The sequence below is a fragment of the Colobus angolensis genome, unplaced genomic scaffold, assembly GCF_000951035.1.
Source record: "Colobus angolensis palliatus isolate OR3802 unplaced genomic scaffold, Cang.pa_1.0 Scaffold248, whole genome shotgun sequence".
NCBI classification, from domain to species: domain Eukaryota; kingdom Metazoa; phylum Chordata; class Mammalia; order Primates; family Cercopithecidae; genus Colobus; species Colobus angolensis.
In genome coordinates this window covers 1,833,429-1,860,073 of record NW_012115688.1, presented here as the reverse complement: position 1 = coordinate 1,860,073, position 26,645 = coordinate 1,833,429, and the positions used below count along the sequence as shown (strand labels likewise).

The following is a 26,645-nucleotide window of genomic DNA, read 5'->3' as shown; positions in this document are numbered from 1 at the left end:
TAGATAGACGATAAATATGTATGCACATTAACATGTATATATACATATTGATACATATGTAAATGTATGCATGTGTGTGTTATATATTTTATATGAAACATAATTAGAAGCCTGTGACTATGCCACTGTTAACACAAAGAGGTCTCAATCCAGACCCCAAGAAAGGGTTCTTGGATCTTGCGCAAGAAAGAATTCAGGGTGAGTCAGCAATGCAAAGCAAAAGCAGGTTTATTAAGAAAGTAAAGTGGTGAAAGTTCAGCAACTCTATAGACAGAGTAGGGCATTCCTGAAACTAAGAGGAATAATGCGTCCACCCTTGGTACAAATACTTGTGTGTGTGTGTGTATGTGTGTGTATATATATATAGAGATAGATAGATAGATAGATACATATATAGGATTAGAAAAGATCATAGCGAGATGAGCTCTGCTACAAGGTTCATGATAAAGGATTAGTTTTCTTAATTACTATATTTTGCAAGAATCAACTAATATCTTTAAAGCAAAATTAGGAATGCTTTTGTTCTCAAGATACTGGGATATCAGGACACGCCTAAGTCTGGGTCTGTTTAGTAAACATTATCAATCTGTTCCCTTAACTCTAAGCGTCTAGAGGCTAGGAATATCGAACTTTCTGGAAATGCAGCTCAGCAAGTCTCAGCCTCGTTTCCCTGGCCCTCACTCAAGATGGAGTCACTCTGGTTCTAACACCTCTGACACCACCTACCCCCAAATTAGAGTATTCCATCATATTACAACTGTATACATGTATGTTGATTCAGCTTTTCTCTCAAGGTAGCCAAGATCCTGAGTTTTGTAACTTTCATTTCTTTTTGTAAAAGTAGTTTTTTAAACTCATATATGTCCCTAAACAACATACAGTATTACTTAGCTTTGCTTTTTAAGATTTTCAAAACGATCAACATATTATATATTATTTTATAACTAGTTTTCCTCAAAAATGTAGCTTCTAAGATTCAACTATTCTGTTTGGTGGTGGTGTTTCTTTTGCTGGTGTATATTCTGTTGTGAAAAGCACTATGTTTTATTCTTTGGCCATTGGATATCTAGTTGTCAATTTTTTTTTTTTTTTTCCTGCTATTATAAGCAACGTTGCTAGAAATCATACATGTCTCCTGGTGCACAAATGCAAGCTCCTCTGAGTACTTTTTTATTTTCATGGACACAAAATTACTAGTATTTGTATATCACCTTTGGGTAAAAAGACTTTTGTCCTTGAGACCGTGGGTTCATCATAGGAGGACCTACGTATATTAAAGGAACGGGTGGAACATAGGGTATGGGAAAGTTCAGATATACAACTAATGAAAAGTGGTTTTTATTAAAGTGGTTGCTCAAGTTTATACTCCCACGAGCAATGTGTCAGAGCTTCTCTTGGCCTACATTTTGCCGGTCTAATGTCCGTAAATTAGTATCCTTTTGTTGTCCCAGTTTACATCTCTTTTTGCTGATAAGTTTGAGGATCAATTTAGGATCTGTGCTGTGAAGTCTGTTTTTTGAGACAGGAGTCTTACTTACTGTGTCACCCAGGCTGGAGTGCAGTGGTGTGATCTTGGCTCACTGCAACCTGCGCCTCTCGGGTTGAAGCGATTCTCCTGCCTCAGCCTCCCTAGCAGCTGAGATTACAGGCATGTGCCACCATACCCTGCTAATTTTTTATTTCTAGTAGAGATGGGGTTTCACCATTTTGGCCAGGCTTGTCTTGAACTCCTGACCTCAAGTAATCCGCCTCCCTCAGCCTCCCAAAGTGCTGGGACTACAGGTGTGAGCCACCACACCAGGCTGTGCTGTGAAGTCTGATCGTGCCTTGTGTTATTTTTGTTAATGTGTGTCATGATTTAAAGGTGGTTTTTGTTTTACTTTATTTTGTATTTTATTTTCCTTTATTTGGAATACTAATTGTATACTAGGTTATAGGTTGTTCAAGTACTTTCTCCGTTTTATGATTTTTCTTTTTAATTTCTTTACAGTGTCTTTTGGAAACCTTAAGTATTTCATTTTCATACAGCTAAATTTGCGAATCTTTTATAATGAGGTATAATCCTTTCTACCTTAAGATATTATTTTATTATATAACTTTATGATTTTAAAAATATTTTCATATTCTCCTGTCTTCAGGTTCTTTTTCTTTTCTCACTGAACTTACTGGACTTCCAGTAGAATAGCCCCTATAAGTAGTAGGCATATTTTTAGAGATCTTAGATCCTAGTTTTTGATGTTGTTGTTTTCCTTGTTTGTTGTTTTGTCTGTTGATTCCACGAAAGCCATCAGCACTAACTAACCCTAATGTGGCGTTGTTCCTCCTGGCAGATGACTGTGATGATCCTCTTGTGTCTGCCTTGCCTCAGGCATCCTTCAGCAGTTCTTCCGAGCTCTCCAGCAGTCATGGTCCTGGATTTGCAAGGCTGAATAGAAGAGATGGTGAGTCTGCTTTTCTCCTCTGACTGGCCCATAGAAAATCTCACTAGTTTTTCATTATCTTTGCATAGAATCATTATGAATGATACATTGTAAAAGTAAATGTCTAAATAAGCAAATGGTTAAAACTCATGAGATGTATATGACATCTAGCTTCTGTTCTGGAATGTGAAAGAGACACATCATATGTTACAAAGAGTTGAGTTCCTTCAATCTGACGAACTTTTTATATATCTTACAAAATATTTTCTACAATAATATACAATCCTTATGGGCACATTAGGGATGAAAACTTAATTGGCCTTCAGTTTCAAGTTAAGTAATTTTCAAAAATGCTAATTATTTAAAAATAACAATCCCCCAGTGTTTCGGATTCTGAGTGCAGTTGATTTTCTTATCAGTTGAAGAATAGGAGCATAACAAGATTTTCATGGTCCTTTAGCAGTACTCAGCCGGGTGTGGTGGTTCATGTGTGTAACACCAACACTTTAGGAGACTGAGGTGGGAAGATCACTTGAGGTGAGGAGTTCGAGACCAGCCTGGGCAACACAGCCAGACCTTGTCTCTACAAAATAATAGAAAATAAATTCGCCTGTGGTGTGTGCCTGTAGTCCCAGCTATGGCTGAAGCAGGAGGATCACTGAACCCAGCAGTTGGAGACTACAGTGAGCTATGATTGTGCCACTGAACTAGCGCCTCGGTGACAGAGTGAGACCCTGTCTCAAAGACACTTGGATATGTTAAAAGGAAACTAAAGATAATTAAATGGCACCTTGCTGTAGAAATAAGACAGAATTTCAAAACACTGTGTACTTAGAGACAGAGGATCACTGTGATCACGCTTGGCAGTGCTAATACAGAAAACATTTTAACAATCACAAAAAGTGGACAGCAACAACATGCATTATTAAAACCGTGTTTCTTCCATTTATTATTCTCTTCCTCTCATGCCAATATCAGTCAGTCACTTCTAATTTTACTCTTTGATGTTATCCTTAATATGTGCTTGATGCTTGAGCACACTGAACGTTGGACATGACAAATAGGTAAATGTGTATGTGTGTGTGTGTATTTTGCCATCTGGTGTACATGATATATATCACATAGTTGTCATTGCAATCTAGACATAACACTTTAATATGATTTTATGCTTAAGTTTAAAGGTTTCATTTCATATTATTGGAGATACCCACTTTTGTGTGCTTCTGACTGTGAAGATGTCAATGGAGAGTGAGAACTAAGATCCTTCTATCAAATGGGAAATTGGGGGGGTGCTTGAATATATTTGAGTGGATAATGCTAGCCTGTTCCTTTTGAGTGACTTGCAGTGAGAGTTATTGGTCACACAGGACTGTCTCTTTCTCTTTGAAATTCGGAGTCCCTGACCAATCGGTGGACTTTCCTAGCCTCTCTGATGGCCATTCCAGACTTTGTACCTATGGACCCACTAGCAGGATTGCTGTTATTGCAATGCTAATCCTAGAATAGGGTCTCCATCCTGTGCTTCTTTATAAAGAAAAGCAGAGTTTGACATTTACCACCACTTCATCTGAGTCATAAAAGCTTCACAGAATGTGGGCCAGTGAAAGGAACACAACGTTTTAATTTACCTGTTTATCTTGATTTCCTTTGTTGAGGTTCAATACATCACAAAAATGTATGTTATTAATTAGATCAAATCATATTTTTCATTAATTTATATAATCATCAGGAGTCTCCATCAGTGGGACTCATTTTCATTCTTAATTCATTTCTATGGCTCTTGGTAAAACACAATATCAAACTTCATGAATCTCATTTACATGTTAATGAAACCGAGACACAAAACAGGATCATTTTAATTATCTTTTGCTGGTTGTCAACCTACTTGATTACATTTTTCTTTTTTATTTAGTTTTTCTTTTTTTCCCTATTAATTACATGAAGTTTTCACAAAGGAACATCAGATTTTCAGTGATTTATTAAAGGCTATATTTTATTTCTAGTATTGAAACATTTCTCATAGTATTTCAGTCAGACTAGGAAAAAGCGTTCAGCCAAGTCTACAGTATATGTAAATAAACTAAATCAGCGAATAAAGGTCCTAGTATCTTAGATACACAGAATGACCTCTTTCCTACAGAAATATGAAAACTTAGAGCCAAAGAATAGACCCAAAAAATGAGAAATTTACTCACTTATTTTCCATCTGTGGGATTAGAAGTGTCAAGGATAATACTGTGAAAATGAGTAGGGCCCTAGTAATGAAGGAAGGAGATCAAAAAAGGCTACCATTGCTGAGTGCCGTGGCTCACACCTGTAATTCCAGCACTTTTAAAGTCTGAGGCAGGAGGATCACTTGAGCTGAGGAGTTTGAGATCAGCCTGGGCAACATGGCAAAACTCCATCTCTGCTACAAATACAAAAACGTTAGCCAGGCATGGTGGTATATCCACCCGTGATCCTAGCTACCCAAGAGGTTGAGGCACAAGAATTGCTTGAACCCAGGCGGTGGACGTTACAGTGAGCCAAGATTGTGCTGTTGCACTCCAGGATGACAGAGTGAGACTATCTCAAAAGAGAGAGAGGGAGGGGAGGAGAGGGGAGGATTACCATTAAACATACTTTCCATTTGAAGTATGCTAATTTAATTTCACCACATGTGTGCTGTTACGGGTTGAATTGTGTTCTCATAAAAGATTTAAATCCTAACCCAATTACCAATGAAGGTGACCTTATTTGGACGTAGGGTCTTATCAGATATCATCGAGTTAAGATGAGGCCGTACTGGATTAAGGGGTGGGGGGCTAAATCCAATGACTGGTGTCCTTATAAGGAGTGTGAGATTTGGAGAGATACAGAGACAGATAAGACAGAGTAGACTAGGCGAAGATGGAAGCAGAGGTTGAAGTGATATAGCTGCAAACCAAGAAATGCGAAGGATCGCCAGCAACCATCAAAAATTAGAAAGAGGCAAAGAGGGATTCTTCTCTAAGCCCACAGAGGGAGTACGGCCCTGCCTGCAGCCATCTTGATTTGAGACCTCTAGTTTCCAGAACTTTGAGAGAATAAACTTACATTCTTTTAAGATGCCCTGTTTGTAGCGCTTTGTTACTGCAGCCCTTGAAAACAAATACAGAGTTTGGTACTAGACGTTTAGTGCCACTGGAATAAATACCTTAAAATAGGAAAGTGGCTTTGGAATTGAGTAATGAGCAAAGGTTGGAAGAATTTTGAGGCACATGATAGAAAAAAACTTAGATTGCCTTGAAACGACTGTTGGTGTAAATACAAAGGTTTAAAGTGTATCTGGCAAGGGTTCAGAAAGAAAAGAGGGTCATGTTATTGGACGCAGGAAGGAAAGCAATCCTGGTTATAGAGTGGTAGAAAATTTGAATTGTGTTCTAGTGTTGGGTAGAGATTAGAGCTTGTAAACAAGGAACTTAGATAATTACCTGAGGAGCTTTCTAAGCAAAATAGAAAAGGTATGCCTTTGTTTCTCCTTAAGCTTATAGCAAAATGTGTGAGGGAAGATATACATTGAGAAAGAAACTGATAAGCAAAAAAGGCAATCAGACTTGATGGTTTGGAAAATTCTTGGCCTATTCATATTGCAGAAGATGGGAAATTTCGCATCCTCTGAAGAGAACATCAAGGATGGGTTAGACAAATTTTGCTAACGAGATTAGTCATGTGACTCTTGAATCCAATCAACCATCCAGCAGGAATCCAGGAATAGAGATAAGGTTATCCAGGAAAGATAGCTGTATAGTATTTTCATTGTTGGAGTTTCAGTATAGCTTAAATTTTAATGGGCAATTTAAGTTAAGTATACAACATTGACTCTTAGTGTTGTCAATGTGGAGTTCAAGCAGGTTCTAGTGTCCCAGTTGATAGTCTAAATGTGTCCTTAGTACATTTAGAATCCAGAATATGAAGAATCCACATCTTTTAGTAGTGTTATAATCTAAATGTAAGTCTTTATTTTAATATACTTGGACAACCTTGGAAATGAGTGATTGCAAATTGATACATTTGTGTACAGGAAAAATAATAATAAATAAAATGATTGTCCAAAGCAAAAATAATATATTTATATGTATGAGTAGAACATTTATGTGTACACCTCTTTAAATATATAAAAGATGGATTCCATAAGCTGACAAATACTGTGAGTTTCCTCTCACCTATTCTGTAAGATAAGAATGTTTTCTGATGTTAAAAAATTGGATATTTGTCTATCATAATATTTCCTGATGTTAAAAATTGGATATTTGTCTTTATTTTTCCATTTTCTCTTTTTTAAACCACAACTGCACTCTTCTATTCTAAATGCTTGTTAAGCAATGTCTTCCTAATACCTATAGAATTTGATATTAAAATCAAACATTTATCTATAGCGGAATTAGCTTACTTGGTTAATTGACAGAGATGACTCCCATTCATGGATGGATCTCTACTAAGAATAATTATAACGTTCCATATAGCATTGTTTGGCAATTTTGACTGCCCTAAATTGTTGTGCTGCTTTGCAAACAACTATTATGCTTCAATAAATCTTCCAAGCTATGCATGCTGCATGTCAGTGCTTAAGAGGATAGATCCCTAAAGATAAAAAGTAGTAGGTGATTTTTTTTGAGGTAGATATTTCCCAGTGTTAAACATATTATATAAAAAAAACCTTTATAGGCCAGGTGCGGTGGCTCACGCCTGTAATCCCAGCACTTTGGGAGGCCAAGGTGGGCAGATCATGAGTTCAGGAGATTGAGACCACCCTGGCTAACACAGTGAAACCCCGTCTCTACTAAAAATACAAAAAAAATAGCCGGATGTGGTGGCAGGTGCCTGTAGTCACAGCTGCTCGGGAGGCTGAGGCAGGAGAATGGCATGAACCGGGGAGGCGGAGGTTGCAGTGAGCTGAGATCACACCACTGCACTCCAGCCTGGGCAACAGAGCGAGACTCCATCTCAAAAAATAAATAAATAAAACCTCGATAATAATTAAATTTTTAAAATCATAGTATTAATATATTTAATAACCAATACTTTCTATATGAAAAAAAGAATAAGAGATAACTTTTGTACAGGATTGAAAAATCTCAAGCCTAGAGAAAGGGAGACCTGGCTGGCACAATTGGTGTGAGTCTGACATTTGCCTGAGAGGTCCCATGACCAGGCTGGGGCGGGTGAACTTCACTGACTGAGTTTGTTGCACTGGAGATGCCCTGTACTTGTGGAGTTTGTCGGAGAACAGAACATGCCAGCAATTTATTTGCTTCTAGACAAACTCATGATATTCAGAATCTGATGTGCTGAGAGTATGTCTTTGGCAACTGAAAAATTACTTGAACTGCAAGGGGTCCCCTGCCTTCCTGCTGATCCTGGCTGTGGTGTGATTTATTAGCACTGCCTGATATTTCTGTCTTGTGCCCTAAGTTTTTCTGGGTTTGGGCCCTGTCTTAAATTCACAGGGGTACAGCTCTTAACATTGTGATGGGGGTGCTAATCTGACTCAAACTCTGAATAGTCACCCCTAACAGTCACAGAACTTGCTTCCCAGACACACTTGGACTTTGGCTCCTCCACTCTCCTTCTCTTTTGTATTCTTTCCTGCGGATCATAAAATTTTAGGTGAGGAGCGACTTCTTTGGCGTTAGACTTATCTGGAATTAATTCAGTATTCTTGGGTCTTAATCACTACCACATTTTACTCCCTTAAGGATTGGTGAGATATTTCGCCACTAAACTTTAATTTCCTATGGGAAGAGCAGGGATAACAGTGAGATGGTACTGTCTTTCTAAAAATGATGGTGGCACCGTGATGGGACCACATAAATTACAAAAACACAATCCTATGCAAACATTAACCAGTTTCAAAGTGTGTCCTGCCAGTTAACCCCATTTTAGCAAACTATATGTACTCATTATATAAAGGTAATCTCAGGGAATTCTGACCTCCACAGAACTATGCTGGGAGGAGCCAATTTATCCCCCCCCCTCGCTTTCTTTTTTAAGACACAGTCTCACTTTGTCACCCAGGCTAGAGTGCAGTGGCACAATCCCAGCTCACTGCAACCTCTGCCTTGTGGGTTCAAGCGAGTCTTGTGCCTCGGTCTCCTGAGTAGCTGGATGTATAGGCATGCACCACTAGACCCAGGTAATTTCTTTTTGTATTATTAGTAGAGACAGGGTTTCTCCATGTCGGCAAGGCTGGTTTTGAACTCCTGACCTGAAGTGATCTGCCTGCCTCGGCCCCCCAATGTGCTGGGGTTACAGGCCTGAGCCACTATGTCTGGCAGTATTCCTGATTAATTATAAAGCAAAACAGAGTCAAACAATGAGTTTTCTTAATGTTTGTTATTAGATTGAAGTAAAGCTAAAACATTCTGATATATCCTTAGTCAAAGTCTGTGAATTAGGGCAATATGATGGTTTTATTTAAAATATTTTTACCTTTTTTTTTTTCTTAGCAGTCTGGATATAGTTTGTGAAGTTTAAAAAGAACTTACTGAAACATTAACATTTTGATAAAGGTTGGAAAATACAATTCCAGATTAATTTTATGATCAGTGATGTATCACTTGTGCTAATAAATTATATTTTGTATACCAGTCTTGAGAAAGTGAATAAAAATAAGTGAAGGTTTACGCATTTTTTCTAAACATGCTGATATCGTCTATTTGTTAAAGCAGTGGAGAGTTCGCTGCCACTTCTGAGATTAATATAGACTCACTTGTATTTTTGTGTCAATTCTTTTGATTTAGCACCATAGATGACTGTCCACCTGCCTGGCCAGTTCCCTCCTGGCTTTAGATATTGCCCTTCCTCTTTGGCCCCTTCCTTAGAAAATGCTCCAGCTTCTCTGATCTCCCTGCCAGCGTCTTGGTGCTTTTTCCATCTTACCCTTTATCGTCCTTGTCTGCTCTATGGCCCACAGTCTTCAGCTCTAAATCAATCTGATGGTATCATCCATGGGAGTACGCCAAGTAGCTAATCCTAAGTAATGTATAGTTCTGAAATCAGGAAAACTAGATAATAATACTAAAGTGTGAATGGTTTTGAGGAAATGACATTACCTCTCTTTTTTTCCCCCTTGGTAGAGGATTGAATTTGAGGATCTCTAAATTCTATGACAACATACTCTTTTTATATGTAATATTCTATTGGCAACGTAGCTGTCTTCTCTTTGTCAGTCTTAGAAGTCTTTAAAGCACTTGAGCGAGAGAAATTAGTAGCCCTTCAATAAGAAGGTAAGGGGAGTACCTTAAGGCAGATTATCCTTCTAAGTTTTCCTCAAACAAGATGACACAGGATACTCCTGCCTTAGGAGATGTCTTCAGCTTTCATAAAATACAGGAATTCAAAATATAAGTGTGATCCAACTGAAATTGATACAGTGGCTCACATTTGGTCGATTAAAATATATTCAGAAAGTTAAACATTATCACTAATACATGAACATTTCTTTTAGTATCCATCTGATATTTTCAGAGTGCTGAGTAGGAAAATTTTACATGTAGGTGCAATGAATAAACAATGAGTTAAGTAATCAAGGGTGTCTTTGCTTGGGCTATCCTAGAAGCACACCTGGAGCAATATCTGAGGTGCAAGTGATTTATGAAGGCATAGCTGCCAGGAGAAAACTGTGAGAGCTCAGGGGAAGCAGTTTAAGGAAGAAGAAACCAAATAATTTCAGAAATCTCAGGCACAGCTTAATCTCTCAAGAAACTCTGAGGGATACATTTTACCTAGGACTTTGCCTTACCTCAGGGTATAGGTGGAGTCTCGCATGGTGTCTGGCTATATGGATAATTACTTTAGAAAAGTTAGCTGCTATATCATACAGCTGACAGCAGATTTGATATCTTGTTAGGACCCTTTTGCTGGCTTACTGACAGCCGTCTCCTCAATTTATGCTTACGTGACCTTTCCTGGTACATACTCATGGAAAGAGATCTCTCTCTTTGTTTCCTCTTCTTACAAGAGCATTAATCATATCATGAGTGCCCCACCCTTGTGACAGTGTAAACCTTTTTACCTCCCAAAGGCTTCCTCTCCAAATACCATCACGCTGGCGATTAGGGCTTCAGCCTATGAGTTTTGTTGGGACACAAACATTCAGCCCATAGTAGTTAGCTACATTTCCAGAAACTAGTAAAACAACTACTTGACATATCTGAGAGAAACCAAGACAGCCAGCCTTCAGGGACAAAGATCCCCTCAAAAAGGAAATATCACATAGTGAGCCTGACATTTTCTGCACCAAATAACAGAGTTTTAAAAATATATAAAGAAAAAGGGACAGAAATAATAGAAGTAGACAGTACGTATAGAAATACAAAACTATTGTTAATGTATATCATTCTGTAGCTTAATGAACAAGTAGGCAAAAAATGAAAATACAAAAGATTTGAACAAAATATATGTAATGTATATTTATATATTGTGTGTAATGTATATATCTCCAACTGCAGAATACACTTTCTTATTAAGTATGTTTAGAATATTTACCTAAATTTATGCTAGACCATAAATTGTTTCAATATATCTCAAAGGATTGAAATCATACAGAGTAAGTGCCCTAACTATAGTGGAATTGAGCTAGAACTCATTCATTAAAGAATACTTAAAAAGCCAGAAACGCGTGGAATTTAATACATTCCTCCAAAAGAAATCTCAAAGGAAATTAGGAAACATTTTAACTCAATGATAACAAAATGCTGTAAATCAAAATTGTGAGATGCAGATTAGACCATAATTGATGGCCTTAATTACAAATATTACCGAAGAAAAAGGTTAAATATGAATGATTTATCCATGCGTTCATCCCAAAAAACTACAAAAAGAACAACAGATTAAGCCAAAAGTAAGCAAAAGGAAGGAAAAAACCCAAAGTGCATTAATTAATAAAATGGAAAACAAGCATGTAATACAATCAATAAGACAAAAATATAAGGATACTTTAACAAACTTTCTGCTAATTTTGAGAATTTCAATGAATTGAAAAAATATTTCAAAACCACAACCTACAAAACTGCACTCAAGAAATAACAAAAGAAAATTAAAATATTTGTCTACCTACAAGAGAAATTTATCATTAAAAGTGTTTCAACAAAGAAAGCAAGTTAACATGCCTTCAAATATGACTTCTTCCAAACACATTTAAGGAAGATAGGACTGTAATCTTATACATTCTGTCCCGGAGAACAGAAAAAAAGTCAAAATACTCCCTAACTCATTCGAGGAGGCCAGCATAACCTTGATACCAAACACTGTCAAGGATAAACAAGAAAGGAAAATTAAAAGCCACTGTGTCTCATGAATATAAATGCAAAATACTCTAAACAAAATATTAGCATACATGTGTGAAGGGCCTCAGACTCGGCCTCAGAATGAGAATGCTTCCCTTCAGCTGGAATGTACATGTGCTCTGAAAGTGTGGTGCGTGGCACAATCACAGAGATATCAAAAGCCCAGGACTCCTAGCTTTCTTGCCTGATGCCAATTTATGTGTGTCCTGAGCCTCTTCTCCAGCAGGGGACAGAACAATCTTGCTAAGAGATGGGAAAAGCTAGCAGTTGAAAACAAAAAATTCATTCACTCTTAGAGATGGTTAAAATTAAATGTGTAGTTGTGTATTGGACCTGTCCTTTTTTCCAACTTTTATCTTAAAATCGGGGGTATGTGTGCAGGTTTGTTACAAAGGTATATTGCATAATGCTGAGGTTTTGGGTATGACTGAATTCGTCACCCAGGTAGAGAGCATGGTATCCATAGGTAGTTTTCAACCCCTGGCCTGTCACTGCCTCCCCCGTCTTGTATTCCTCAGTGTCTTTTGTTCCCAACTTTAGGTCCATATGCTCCCAATGTTTTAGCTCCCACTTATAAGATAACTCATGGTATTAGGTTTTCTATTTCTGTATTAATTCTCTTAGGATAACAGTTTCTAGCTGTATCCATGTTGCTGCAAAGGAAATGGTTTTTCTGGGTTTTTTTATGGCTATGTAGTATTCCATGGTGTATATATACCACATTTTCTTTGTTCAATCCATCATTGATGGGTACCTGGTTTGATACCATGTCTTTGCTGTTGTGACCACTGCTGTGATATGGACAACTTTTGCACGACACTTACATCCTCTCCACCCTCTCTCTCTCAGCCAGTATTGCAGTGACCAAGTCCAGCTTTCTACAGGTGTGACAGGGTCTCATCTCGGGCTGTATCACTTCCCTGTAGCTTCTTGCCCTATGGCTTCCCTGATGCTGATGGATGGTCTTCCCCTGGGAGTCCACTGGACTCATTCTAGTGGTGAGGGATGAGGAGCAGTCCCTGCCTGTGAGGCTAACCGTGCCAAAGAGGATGAGAGCTGATGGATAAAAGCTTTCTGCTTTGGTTCTCAGAATGGAAAGTTCTGAGATGCATCTGATAAGGCTGCTCTGAGGTGTGTGTGGCATTGCCAGTAGCCTGTAGTTTTGTCGAAGTCAATAACACATTTCCTTTGACTTTCCCTTATTATTATTTCACCCCTTCCTGCATGCGACGTCTGTCCTGTGGGGTTACTTCTTTAATGTGAGCACTTAAACTTTTGCCTCAAAGTCATGCTTGTCATCACCCAATGAAGTGGAACGAAATGCTTACTGATTCCTGTTCAGAAGAATTCCAAACAATCTATGTAGATTTTCCCCATTCAAGGAAGTAGAGCAAAATTCTCTACCTCTGAAGTGTGAGATGTGTATAACAACTTCCAAACTGTATATTATGGGGACTTCATTGTGGAGAAATCTGAGGAACACCACCTCATCTAGGTGATCAAAACTAATATCAGTGATAAGTTATATTGATGGTATGTACCCTTGATTTGATGCAATGAAAATGGCATTTTACCTCTGTGTTCCTGCTCTCAAAAACCTCTGGGAAAACGTTAGACCTACCTGAAGTATAGAACCTTCTACACAATACCTGACCAGCCATTCTCAGAAATGTTAAGGTTGTCAAAAAACAAGGAAAGCCTGAAATGGTCATAACTAAAAGGAGTCTAAGGAGACATGATGACTAAATGTAACGTGATTCATGTGACTAAACAACATGAAATGAACATGATGTAACCTTTATGGAATCCTGGTATACAAAAAGGACATTGAGTAAAAACTAAGGAGATCTGAATAAAACATGAGCCTTAGTTAATAACAATAATAATAATGTATCAATAGTGATTCATTGGTTGTGACAAATGTATCATATGCCTGTAAGGTGTTGTTTTTTTGAGAGAAAGTTTCACTCTTGTTGCCCAGGCTGGAGTGCATTAGTGCAATCTGGGCTCACTGCAACCTCTGCCTCTGAGGTTCAAGTGATTCTCCTGCATCAACCTCCTGAGTAGCTGGGGTTACAGGCGCCCGCCACCATACCTGGCTAATTTTGTATTTTCAGTAGAAACGGGGTTTCTCCATGTTGGTCAGGCTGGTCTCGAACTCCTGACCTCAGGTGATCCACCCGGCTCAGCGTCCCAAAGTGTTGGGATTACAGGCGTGAGCCACCATACCTGGCACCTGTAAAGTGTTAACAGGAGAGGGGACTGGGCAAAGGGTGTTATCGGAACTCTATGTAATATTCTTGCAACTTTTCTGTAACTTAAAAGTATTTTAAAGTAAAAAGTTTGTTAAAAACATGTAAATACGTCAGCTTTGTTAATATGAAATGCAAAATGGCAATATGAAAAGAGTATTTGTGTGTGTCTGTATAATAAAATATGGTAAAAACTCAGGTGGAGGGAAAGGAATGAAAAAATGCGATGCAAAAATTAATATGGACTGAATGTCACTTAACAGTTAGTGTGATGGGTGTTTAGGCATCCATAATTATCCAAAATGTCAGGAGGCTTGTGAAATAAACATCAAAGCCTCGGTGGAGCTTGCTTAGTCTCTCTGTTTCTCCCAATTAATTAGATTCTGAGTATGATGACATTGGAAAGAGTTGTTTGCTCTGGCAGTGGTAATACTTTCTATTTGCTTATAACTTTACTATTTACAGTTTTATAGTTTAAAACCTGTTCCCATGCACTATCTCTGAGTTTTAATTGCAACCCTTCTAAAGGCTACTCTATAGATGTAGTTCCATGAGAAAAGGCATAGAAAAAATTGCATGATTTTTATAAAGACTTTCTTTTATTTTTCAAGTAAGACATTTTATCAAAGATTTTCTTCCTCAGTGGGAATTGAGTTATTAGCCTTAAATATGTAATAATTTAAATAGAAAGCTAGCTTAAAACCACATTTAAGTGATGTAAGGATTATTTGTTATTTTCTGCTACCTTTTTCTTTGATCTCTTTTTAAAAAGATTGATATATAATTAATAGTAACAATATAAAATAAAAGGGACACATATAAAATAGATTATATAATTGGCTGTATAAAATATAACTGACTTTTATAATAGGCTATAAAAATATCTGACTGTATTAAAATGAAAAATAAGGTCAGAGACTGTGTGCCAGAAAGAGAACGTTTATGTGGGTTTTTCCAAAGTCTCACCATTGACCTTGACTTTGTGCATGTCCTCCTTAAATGTGCCTGTCCTTCGCCAGAGCCTCAGGAGAAGGCCTTTGCTGACACTTCCCACATTTGTGCTAAAGGAAAAACACATCTCAACAATCTTCTTTCTGGAATTTTTAATTGCCTGCTAGAATTTTCCAGCTGCCTGCAAGGTGTTTGTCTCACTTTATCAACTTAAGTTAAATACATCACCTCCAAACCAGCTGCTGCTTGTAATTATTTTTCTTTCTGGTTCCTGGTGGTGGTTTAGATCACCATGGTTTCAAATTCTTAGAATCACCTTTTATTTCTCCCTTGATCCCTCTTTCTGAAAAAGATGATAAATTCTATGTATCCATGGCTTGTAATCTCTCTCTCTTAAACTTATTTTATATTTCCATTGCTGCTACTCTAATGCAGTTCTTTGATTTTTATCCAAGGTTATTTAGGACCATAACTGGTCATGCAGTTTTGAGCCTTTCTTCAATAAAAATAAAGTTTAAAGCACCATTGTGGCCTTGTTGTGTGCCTGCTTGTGACTTTCAACTCCATCTCCATTGCCTATACTGGTGTTTATGAATGCGCTTGCCAATATCCAGCTAATATTCTGTTGTGGTTGAACAGATAATTTGGTAGTTTCAAAGAAAGAGGTATAAAAATTCATAAACATTTTACAAATTAAACTGGAAGATAATATGAATTGGCTACCGTTCACTAACAGTATAGTTTCTCTTAGCTAGCCTGTGTTTGCTTAATTTGTGTGCTATTTTTTATACTTATTAGATTTGCTCTTTTGCTTTTAGCACGACATGACACCAATTCTGTGATTAGTAAAAATACGTAAAGAGCTTACTGACGCAAAAAAGCATAAGTGAAAAACAGTAAGAAATAGAAATTCAGAAAAATGTCATAAATATAAGGAATGACCATAATTTTAGGGCAAATATACATGAACTGGGATATTTGAATGTTTGAATATGGCAATTTTTAAAAGCGTCTAAATAGTGCTGGATGGATCTGTAAAAATTGGACTTTATTTGGTGAGTGATTATTTTACTCAAGTTTTTAACAATTGTGGTGAAATTCACGTAACATACAGTTAACCCCTGTGAAGTGTAAAATTTGGTGGCATTTAGTACTTTCACAATTTTGTGAAATCCCTATATTCATCAGGTTTCAAAATATGTTTAAAATAGGTTTTGTTGATTTTTTCTTTTGTGGTCTATCATCTTGATTCCGTTCTCATTTATGTTTCTGTTTTTTCTTTTTCATTTTTTTCTTAGCGATTACTCTGGGAATTAGAAATAATCTCTCAAATTTGTAATGATCTATTTTGAATTGACATTCTTTAGCTTTGATGGTATACAAAACCCTCTGCTTCTGTATAGCTTTGTCTCACCTCTTTTGTATGATTTTCACAAATTATATCCTTATGCATTGTGTGCCCTGACATATAATTATTGTTTTATGCATTTGTCTTTTAAATCATATAGGAAGAAAAGAGGAATTACAAACCTCCAATAAAATAATATTTTCTTTTGTGTTTATGCGGTTTCCATACAGTGTTCTTTGTGGCTTTGCATACCGTCTAGTGCCCTTTTCTTTCCGTCCAAAGGACTCCCTTTGGCATTTCCCATTGGACAGGCCTACACGCAATAAACTCCTTCAGCTCTGCTTGTTTGTGAATGTCACTTCTTCATTTAAAAAAGGTAGTTTTACTAGATAAAGAATTTTTGGCAAATGGTTTTGTTTCTCTTTCAGCACTTTAAATATATCATCCCACTGCCTTTTGACCACCATGGTTTCTGCTGAAACATCCGCTGTTGAGGACCCTTGATAGGTGACATCTTCTGACTTGATGCTTCTAAGATTTTTTTTCTTTGCCTTTGACTTTCAACAGTTTGATTGTGATGTGTCTCAGTGTAGAACTCTTTGGGTTTATCCGGCGTTGTGTTTAACCTTACTGGATGTGGTGATTCATGTCTTTTATCAAATTTGGAAAGTTTGGGACTAGTATTATTATTATTATTTTGTGAGACAGATGTCATTCTGTCACCCAGGCTGGAGTGCAGTGGTACAGTCACAATTCATGACAGCCTCCACCTCCTGGGCTCAAGGGATCCTCCTGCCTTAGCCTCCTGAGTAGCTGGGACCACACAGGCACACACCACTATGCCATGTTAATTTTTGTCTTTTTTTGTAGAGGTGGGATTTTGACATGTTGCCTAGCTTGGTCCTGAACTCCTGGGCTCAAGCAATCTGGCCACCTCAGTCTCCCAAAGTGCCATTATTATTACATTTTTATAATTCACTTTTTAAACTATTTTTATTGATATATAATAGATGGACATAATATTATTTATTTAAATATTATTTCAGACATTTTCTCTCTTCTATCCTTCTGAGATTCCCATTATGCATACATTGATACACTTGATGGTTTTCCATAGGTCTCTTAGATTCTGTTCATTTTTTTCTTTTTATCATATTTTTTTCCTTTTTATCATATTCAGGGATCTTGGGTGATCCTAGCCAACCAACTTTCCCAGGTATGAATTTTCCACTTCAGTTCAATTTGGGTCAAAGGTGAGTCTTAGATACTGTCTGATGTTCAAGCAGTTTATTCTGGCAGCACTTGTACCTGACGGAAAGTGGGAGCAGGTCGGTGGCACAGGCCAGGTACAGTCAAGGGGTCAGATGACCGACTGACCAGGAAGGTCTGTGTCTGGAGACCATTCCCAGAGTTTTGGGAATTATTCCCCTTCCTTATACCTGTATGCAGTTTACACTCATTAACAGATGCTTCTTTCATAAAGGAAATTAAACTATTCTTATAAGGATAAGCTTTGTTTTAAGGTTTGTGAGGGTTACATCTATGCTGAGGTGGTCTTGTCACCTAGAAATCTCTGGGCTAGGGTTAGAAGTCCCCAGACCCGGTCATGTCATACCACTAAGTGACAGATAATGTAGGCCCCAAGAGATGTTTGAATGGGCCTTGGAGTTATCATTAATCTTATAGCCATGACATGTCTCTTGTGTGTGCTATGCTTTCTGTTCTTTGAATAAATATTCTCAGTCTCTCTCCACATTCACTGTTATTTCTTCTCTCTGCTCAAATCTGCTGTTGAATGAATGAATTCATTTCTGGTGAATTCATTTCAGTTGTTGTACTTTGCAACTCCAGAATGTTTATTTCATTCCTTTTCATAATTTATATCTTTATTGATGTTCTCTATTTGTTGAGACATCATTCTCCTATTTTTCATTAACTCTTTGTACATTGTTTCCTTTAGTTCTTTTAGCATATTAAAGATAGGTGATTTAAAATCCATGTTTAGTAGATCCAGTATCATTGCTTCCTTAGGGGCAGTTTCTATTAATTTTCCCTGTGAATGGGCTATACATTCCTTTTTTTTTTTTTTTTGCATGCATCATTTTTTTGTTGTTATTGAAAACTAGACATTTTGAATATTATAATGTACTAACTCAAAAATGAGATGATCTCTTCCTCCATAAAGGGTTTGTTTTTGTTGCTTGTGTGGGTTATAGGTTTGGTTTTGTTTTTGTTTTTTTTGGTGACTTTTCTACTACTTTAAAAAAGCCTATTCTTTGTCATGTATAGTCTCTGAGGTTTATTTATTTATTTATTTTTAGCTTGTGGCCAGGTAGCGTTTTGACAAAGATTTTCTCAGAAACTAGTGGAGAAAAGCCAAAATGAAATAAAACAAAGGCTCCTCCCAGTTTGTGCAGATTAGCTCTGTGTTGGGGCACCGCTTGGCCAGGCCATGTAAAACTCTGCCTTATCTTTGACTTGCTGCTCACACACGTAATCCTGTAAGTTAGGTTCACTCTTAATCCCCCAAACTGTGTCTCTGATGAAAAAGTAGAATGAACCTTACAAGACCTTTAATTACCCTTCAGACAAAACTCTAATACTACAATTAAACTTTTCTAGATAAAGCACAAAATAGTGCTTTTTAATATGGATTTTTTACATTTTTTTCTATAATGGGAGTAGAACTACATATGTATCAAAGTTGTACTTCTACTAGCGAAAACACATCTTATTATTAATGTTATCGTTTGGGAAAAAGTACAATATGCTGTTTGCAAAATCCATCTATCAAAAGACACTGTCAAAACCCATTATTTTTAGTGGCTGTGGACGTGCAGGAGACAATATTCTGAGTAAATGTTAGTAGACTCCTGCTTTATTCAATATGAGAGCTGCTTATTTTCTGAGTTTTAATTCTGTTCCTGCCTAGATAAGAGCAAAACACTCAACCTTTCAATCTGGTTAACCTTGATAGCTCATACTGTAGGAGCCATCAAGGCTAACCAGATGGAAAGGTTGAATTTTTCTAGTATTCTTGATCATTTGGTGTATTGTGTTGTAGATTGGAAAATGCTGTGGATCGGAATGAGGCAAGCACTCGATAGATACCAGAAGCTTTATTCACAGAGGAGAGCTGGCAGACGGTTATCAAACTGAGGTCACAGGGGAATGGGGTGGGGTGAGGTGGGTTATTTTCATTGTAATGTGTGAAGTGATCAGTGGATTCTGCTTTTCTGCATGACAGTATGCTGGTTGATGTTGTGAAAGGTGAGCACATAAATTTCTGCAAGAAAGGATGAGATAAAAACATCTTAAGTGACAATAATAATTGCCTCAGAGGCTATTTCTATGTGTGAGATGATGTAGAAATAGACACGATATCCCTGCAAACCCTTCATCTCCCACCTAGCTCAGACAGGCATGAGTCACTCAATGCTTAAGAGAAAGCAGATCACTGCACAGCTCGGGAATAAAGCTCAGTGCATACCCTTAAGGCTTAAAACATAAAGAATTTGAAAGGGAAGATGAGCAGGCAGAAGGCATCCCTTTTATCCCTATCCTACTGAGAGGAAGGAGAGTTTGGAAAGGAAGGATGAGAGTAAGACATGAGCGAGCAAGTGTAAAGAATCACTTTCTCTGAAGCCCTGTCCTCAGACTAAGTCCAGAGTGAGAGGCTGTATGGAATCCGCCCTTCACATCCAGTTATCTGAATGTGAAAGATGTGCTTGGAGAAGAGACTGCCTGTCCAAAGAGAAGTCATGAAGTCATCCTGTTGCTGCCATGTGGAGACTGCCATGTGACAAAAACCCCTTATCAGCCCTGGAGAGCAGGTGAGGAGAACTAAAAGCTGCTGGGGGTACCAAGAAGCACAGGAGGTGGAGGCAGTACTGTTGGCAAGGTCTCATACCTGGGATGGGTGTGAGATATGAAAATGTAATGACCAAGTACATCTGAAACAGACCAACACAGAGCAGAGTGGAAGCTGCTTGATGATGATAGGATTTTTCACTGTCCAGGCAGAAGTCCAAGAAGTGTGGCCCTTCCCCCACCACAACTGCTCCTAGGACTAACTCCAGGGTTGATGGAAAGGTAGACAAATCCCTGTAGGCATGTGAAATCTGAAGGTGGCATAAATATAATCCTGAATTGACTGAATAATCCGTGAACTGGACTGACTTCCTCTGGAATGATTAGATTGATTTTCTACATGAGAATAGAAACTAAAAATAGAAAATTAGATTGGGTTGGGAAAAATGCAGATTTTCACATTTGAGGCTGTAACTGAGAAATTCATAACTGTAATATTATTCTAACTGCTTTGCTTAAGTAGCTTATCTCAGAGATATGTACAGTAATCTGCTGGCTTGTGGGAGCCTACTGTGAACATCTCTTCCCAGCTCAGCATTACCAAGTTGTTAGCTTGAAATCTTCCATGGAGGGAGCATTTACACCATGGGAATTGACAAATACTACAAAGCAAGACTTTCCTCCTAAAAGAACGAGTTATTAAAGACTTACCAGCATACCACTGATCGGAACTTATCACTCATGAGCCAAAATATAATGATGTTGGATAAGAGATATTAGACTTTATTTTAAAAATTGAACTGTGATGTAAAAGACCTGAACCAGGTTCCCAGGACTTCATTATTTGTTGCTTTAAAAAGTAAACTTAGGAATTTCTTACTGTGTATATTCACAATGCTCTTATACATTCTTTAGCATAGCTTAAATAACTTGTTCCCAGATGATGCACACCAACTAGGTGTGGTAAAAATATATATTCCAAGTTAAAATATTGAAACCTCCAGCTTTTGAGTTGACATGTTGGTTGATTTGTTTGTTTTTTTGCTTAAAGGAGAACATTTCTTCATTCATTGTCTATCTTTGATCAAAATATCCAGAAATCTCTGTTAGGGTCACAGAATCTTCTGTTTTTCTCAGTGACCTGTACACATGAATTAATTTTTTTTGTTTAATTCATATTAGGAATAAGAAGTTAAATCGAGTTTCTTTGGAAGCCGCCCATGTAGATCAAACTAACCACTATCAAACTGGGTATGGCTTGGTATGAGAGTGCAAATACTATACTATCTTCTCATAAAACAACCCGAAATATTCATGAATAGTAGTAGTGATCTTAAAATACTGTTTATTCTGTACACTTTAAATGTTGGACGGATTCTTTTTATTAATTTATCTAAAGTTGGTGATCAACATGTTAACCAAACACATACTAAGTGGGTTTTGGATGCTGAAAGTCTGAGACTTAGGTTTCCTTAGCCTTGAATGAAAGACTTTCTACCATCTGGCTCCATTCTCCTTTCTTGCCTTGATGACCACTGCCCTCCTCTTGCCCCTCTATTCCCTTTACTCTCTTCACTCCCTTCAGTCCAGTTACTGCCATGCCGAAAGATGTGCCTCGCATTGCTTTGCCCTCATGTCATTCCTCTGCTTGGAAGGCTCCAACCCTTCACTGTGGCCTTTCAACGTCCCACCCTGGAACCCAAGTGAAATGTTTCTGCTTCCCTAACCATTCAGCCAGCGATGCTCTCCACACCCTAAACTTCTCAAGTGCTCATTCTGTTTCAGTCCCCCTTGTAACCTGCATCACCTGCTGATGTGCTGTCTTATTATTTCATAAAAGATGAACTCCAGGAGGAAATAACATCATCCAAGATGAAGAACAGACTCTGGAGACAGACTGTTTTCAGGGTTTGCCTGACTTTACCAGATCTTTGTAACCTTTCATAAGTGACTTTACCACCCTTTGGCTCAGTCTCTTCATGTCTAAGGTGGGGAAAAATTTTTCCATTGTGTAAGACTCTTGTGAAAATCAAACAAATGAGGACAGGAAGCCCTTAGTACATTGTAGAATACAGAAGTGATCTCTATTTATAGCCAGCAGATCCAGAGTCATTCCCAGCAATTCTTTTGATTATGTGCTGATAAATATATTGATCACATTTTGGTTTGGCTTCTAGGATGAAAATTGAGGGTAGTAGTAATGATTAGAATGATATTAATAAGCCCTTGGACACAGTAGTTTCTTTATTTGAAATTTTGTGTGTGATCTAGTCCTAAAAGCTGTAATCAGAATATGCAATTGGGGGATACATTCTATATGGTTTGCTATGAAAGGTGGCATTTAGAGATTTTTAAAAGACTGGTCTTTTATAACTGTCTAGTGTCTTGTGCTACCAGATATCATTGAGCTTCCATAATGTTTATTAACAACTGGAAATGCCTTAAAGTGCATAGTCACCCCCTCCCCATTCAACGTATAACATCTCATTTCTGTCTCCTTCCTAGTTTAAAAAGCTACTAGGATAGATTATACATAGTGTTTAGATTGTTGAAAAATATAGACTTAATCTAAACACCACATTAATTTAAACTTTAAGATATTTATGTTGAGATACTCGATTACATTAATATTCAGCAAATACTCATTTATGCATTGGAATTCAAAACACGTTTCAGACACTCCAGAAAAGATTGATGGGAATTAATCAAAACTATTTCTTAGTAAAGAAATGACACAGAGAGAATTTAAGATCCTTTGAAATGTCGCCTTTGCTCATTACAAAGGTCTGTCATTTTACTTTTGTTACGGGAAAGACAAAGATCTTATAGCCCTTTGACCTTCTGAAGTTATATCAGAATCTATCTAATTTATTTCCATTTCTCTGAATTTGGCCGTATAAGAACAATAACAGCTCAACTAATGAGAAGCCTCACTTTTATGTTTGAGCAGTTCCCAAGTTTTGGTAAAAGTTCCATTCAAATATGGCCATGGCTTTCTAATATGAGATTTGATTCGATTCTTAGCTATTAACAAACAAAAGCAAATTCTGTTCTTTTATATTACAAAGCTCTTATATATAACAAGCTAAATAATGGGAAAGTTGATATTTTAACTGCAGCTGGGAGGTGGAGGGAAGGAAGTCCTGCCTGAGTGAGAGGCATAGGAACATGTGTAATTCAAATAAAATCGTGGAGAATGAGAACAGGTTTCATAGAGAAATGCACGGTTTTCTTAGGCTGCACTGTCAGATTGGGCTTGCGTTAAGTGCTGTGTCAAGAGGATGCCTTTTTTTACCAAGAAAAATACTATCCAACCTGCTTTTACCAAAACACCTCTGGAAACAACAGTGAGAAGAGACTGGTTATTTAAGAGGCACATATTAAAGATCTCTAGGAAGGAAAGGCCGTCAAGTAGGAACATAGTTTCCCAAGTTCCTCTCCAAATCCTATACACTTACCAAAATCCCACAGGCCTTGTTTCCTTCATTCTCATCACCCAAGAAGAGCTGTCCCTATATTCTAAGTTAAATCACTCCAGGTTATCCTAAATCTTTTGTCGTGGCTCAGGTTTCCTGTTGCTTCAATTTACGTTTTTCAAATTTCCCTTGTACTAGTGACTCTTGGTTCTCAGTACCACCATCCAGAATGTTTACAAACGACCACCCTGGACTTTGCCCTATCCCTCTCCAACACCTGATTGTGCTCCCACCCAATGCCTACTATTTATGGGTTACCCACATCACCAAGTCGCACCAATTCTACCTCGCTAAACTTTCTCTGATGCTTTCATGTCTTCATTCAATACATATTTATAGGGAGTGTCCTTTGTGCCAATACCTATTTTAGCATGCAAACATCAGGAAGGCAGAGGCTTACTTTTGTTTTGCTCACTTTCATGGTGTTTGCCTGCTAGTAGAACATTTTATTTATTCAAGCCTGAGAACTCCTAAGTCTGATTAATACAACAGCCTTGAGATTACTCTTTTTCTCTTTGCTAAAATTTGATCAAGGGAGATCTGTCTACCCTGCCAATCAGCAATGCACTCACTTCTTAGAATCCTCTGGTGGTGCTAATTTTCGCTTCTCCACTGTTTAGTGTATCCTTTATGGCCCTTAAGATTGGCTCCTGCTCACCATTTCAGTCCCATCTTTCCACAGTAAGTCCAATTTCTAACACTTGATTTTTTTGCTCCAACTACTTCGGACAAATTGAAGCTCCTTAATGTGCTGCAACCTCTCACACTTCTGGAGTTTGCCTCTGCTCTTTCAATGGGAAAGCCATTATTCCTTCTTCGCCTCCTAGGTCATTCCTGTTAGTCCTTCAGTACTAAGTGTAGATGCCAGCTCTCCCTGACATCTTCCCCAACTTTTTCAGTGTGAGTCTTTACCTCTTTTCTGTGCCTCTTAACTTAGGATCTTAAACCTGTCCTTCCACATAGCACAAATGCATTTTTCTCAGACAAATACAGTATATTTTATATCTAGATGGTGTTCCATTGAAATGTACAGATTCTGCCCCCCACCCAATGACAAGCTGATAAACAGTGAAATTATTTTTTAATTGAGTTGTTGAACTAATAAGGACTGAAACTAAGGTAGGGACAAAGCCAAGGAAAGGACTGTAATGGAAATGACTTTGAAGGTAAAACTAACCAGATCTGGCAACTTCTATACAGTATTACTGAAAGGGAATAATTAGAAATGATTTTTAACATTTTTAGTCCGAATGAATGGAAGGCTAGAATTATGTGGCCATCTGGTTTTGACAGGAGGTAAAGCATCCATTTTTGAAATGTTAAGTTTAAAAAATCTATAGGTCATCCATGAATAGATATATGGGAGGCATTCAGGATTTGGGATATGGCTTTCAAAGGAAAGATCAGAGCTAGAAAAATAGATTTAGTCTTCAGCATCCAAAAAAAAAATCATCGTAGCCACAAGCATGAGATTATGTAGTTCACTGAGAATGTAAAGCAAGAGAAAATGAGAGGTATGTTAGCTTTTGAGTGAAAGTAAAGAAAAATAGCTCCATAAAAGGTGCTGTGAAAAGGGCTGGTCAGGGAAGTTTAGAAAAAACCCAAGAAGTTACATGTCCTATCGAGTCACAGAAGGAGGAGCTTGCCCTAAGTGACAGAATTTTGGTGATGACTTCTGATCTAGATATTTTTCCTGATGGGTTTTCTCTCAGTTCGTTTATTGACACAGAAGGATATTCCACAGATACAATATGTCAGCATAGCAGAAGCAAAAAGCTGCTGTTCCTTTGTTTCAAAAGCATCATCCCTCAAGAATCATGCAAATCAGAAATTCATTATGGAAACTGTACAGGTAAATCATCTGGGAATTCCCCTAAATATAATGCCCCTGGCTGTCATATTGTCCCTCCCATGTTTATATAAAGGAACATAAAATGCTAGAAATATTGCATCCAGGCTTGCATGTAATTTTGCAAAAGTGATGGATTTTAAAAATTTCACAAAGGGCAATTATACAACACAATATTCTTCTTCTCAGTTGTGCATCTGTTGAAGGAAAAACGGGCGTCATTAAATGAAAACAAAGTTTTTGACATTTATGGTTGTCTATTGAGCTTGGCTGACTCTATATTTCCTAAAATTATAAATTGCTAATTTCTTTTTCTTTTTCTTTTGACACACAGTCTTGCTCTGTCGCCCCAGGCTGGAGTGCAGTGGGGTGATCTCAGCTCCCTGCAAGCTCCACCTCCCAGTTTCACACCATTCTCCTGCCTCAGCCTCCGGAGTAGCTGGGACAACAGGCACCTGCCAACACGCCTGGCTAATTTTTTGTATTTTTAGTACTGGCAGGGTTTCGCCATGTTAGCCAGGATGGTCTCAATCTTCTGACCTCGTGATCCGCACGCTTTGGCATAAATTGCTAATTTCTTAAGTAAAATTCTGAACTCTGAACATATATTTCAAACAATGACAAACTGACCTTTTTTATTCTTAAGCATCTGTGGGTTACAAATTTTCAGAAAACAGATATAATAAAAGCAATAAAAACTGCAACATAATTCATGCTAGTAATAGATTCTCCGTGTTGCTTGTCAAAATATTCGCTTTTCACAATTATTGTAGCTCTGATCACGAACGTGCTTTGAGCTGCTTCTCCTGGGATGCCGTGTTTCAGCTGCCACATCCTCTGTGGTAGCAGTGTGCAGGAAAACGCAAGGGTGTGGATAAGATTCATAGTATTGCCAGAAGCATTTTGAAATTGGCTAGGTAGAAGCACAACCTGTTTTTTTATTTTTTTGGTCCACCTTTTCTGATCCAGAAAATGTTGGCATTAACTCTCATTCCCAGCTGGAAGCACTACTTTATTATGACTCAGTGGATCAATATACACTGGGAACCGTGAACTATGGTAGGTGACCTGACAATCCAATGAAAGGCCTCATTGGTTTGAGTGGAAAAGAGGTTGCATTGTGAGACTTTCTTTTTATCAAAAAGGACAATTTAGAACTTCCCATTATACATTACAAATAGACATAACATGGAGATAAACAGAGCAAAATGATGTGTTTTTTCCCCTCTTC

The 26,645-nt window shown here is 37.7% G+C and overlaps 1 protein-coding gene across 2 annotated transcripts in view; it reads left to right on the top strand.

The window, feature by feature from the left end:
- CNTNAP4 (contactin associated protein-like 4) overlaps positions 1-26,645 on the top strand; it is a 279,155-nt gene that overhangs the window by 35,876 nt on the left and 216,634 nt on the right. For both annotated transcript variants that reach the window (XM_011945986.1, XM_011945987.1), the window contains exon 2: positions 2,331-2,441. In XM_011945986.1, coding sequence (XP_011801376.1) covers positions 2,331-2,441 — 111 coding nt within the window. The remainder of the gene's footprint in view (positions 1-2,330; positions 2,442-26,645) is intronic.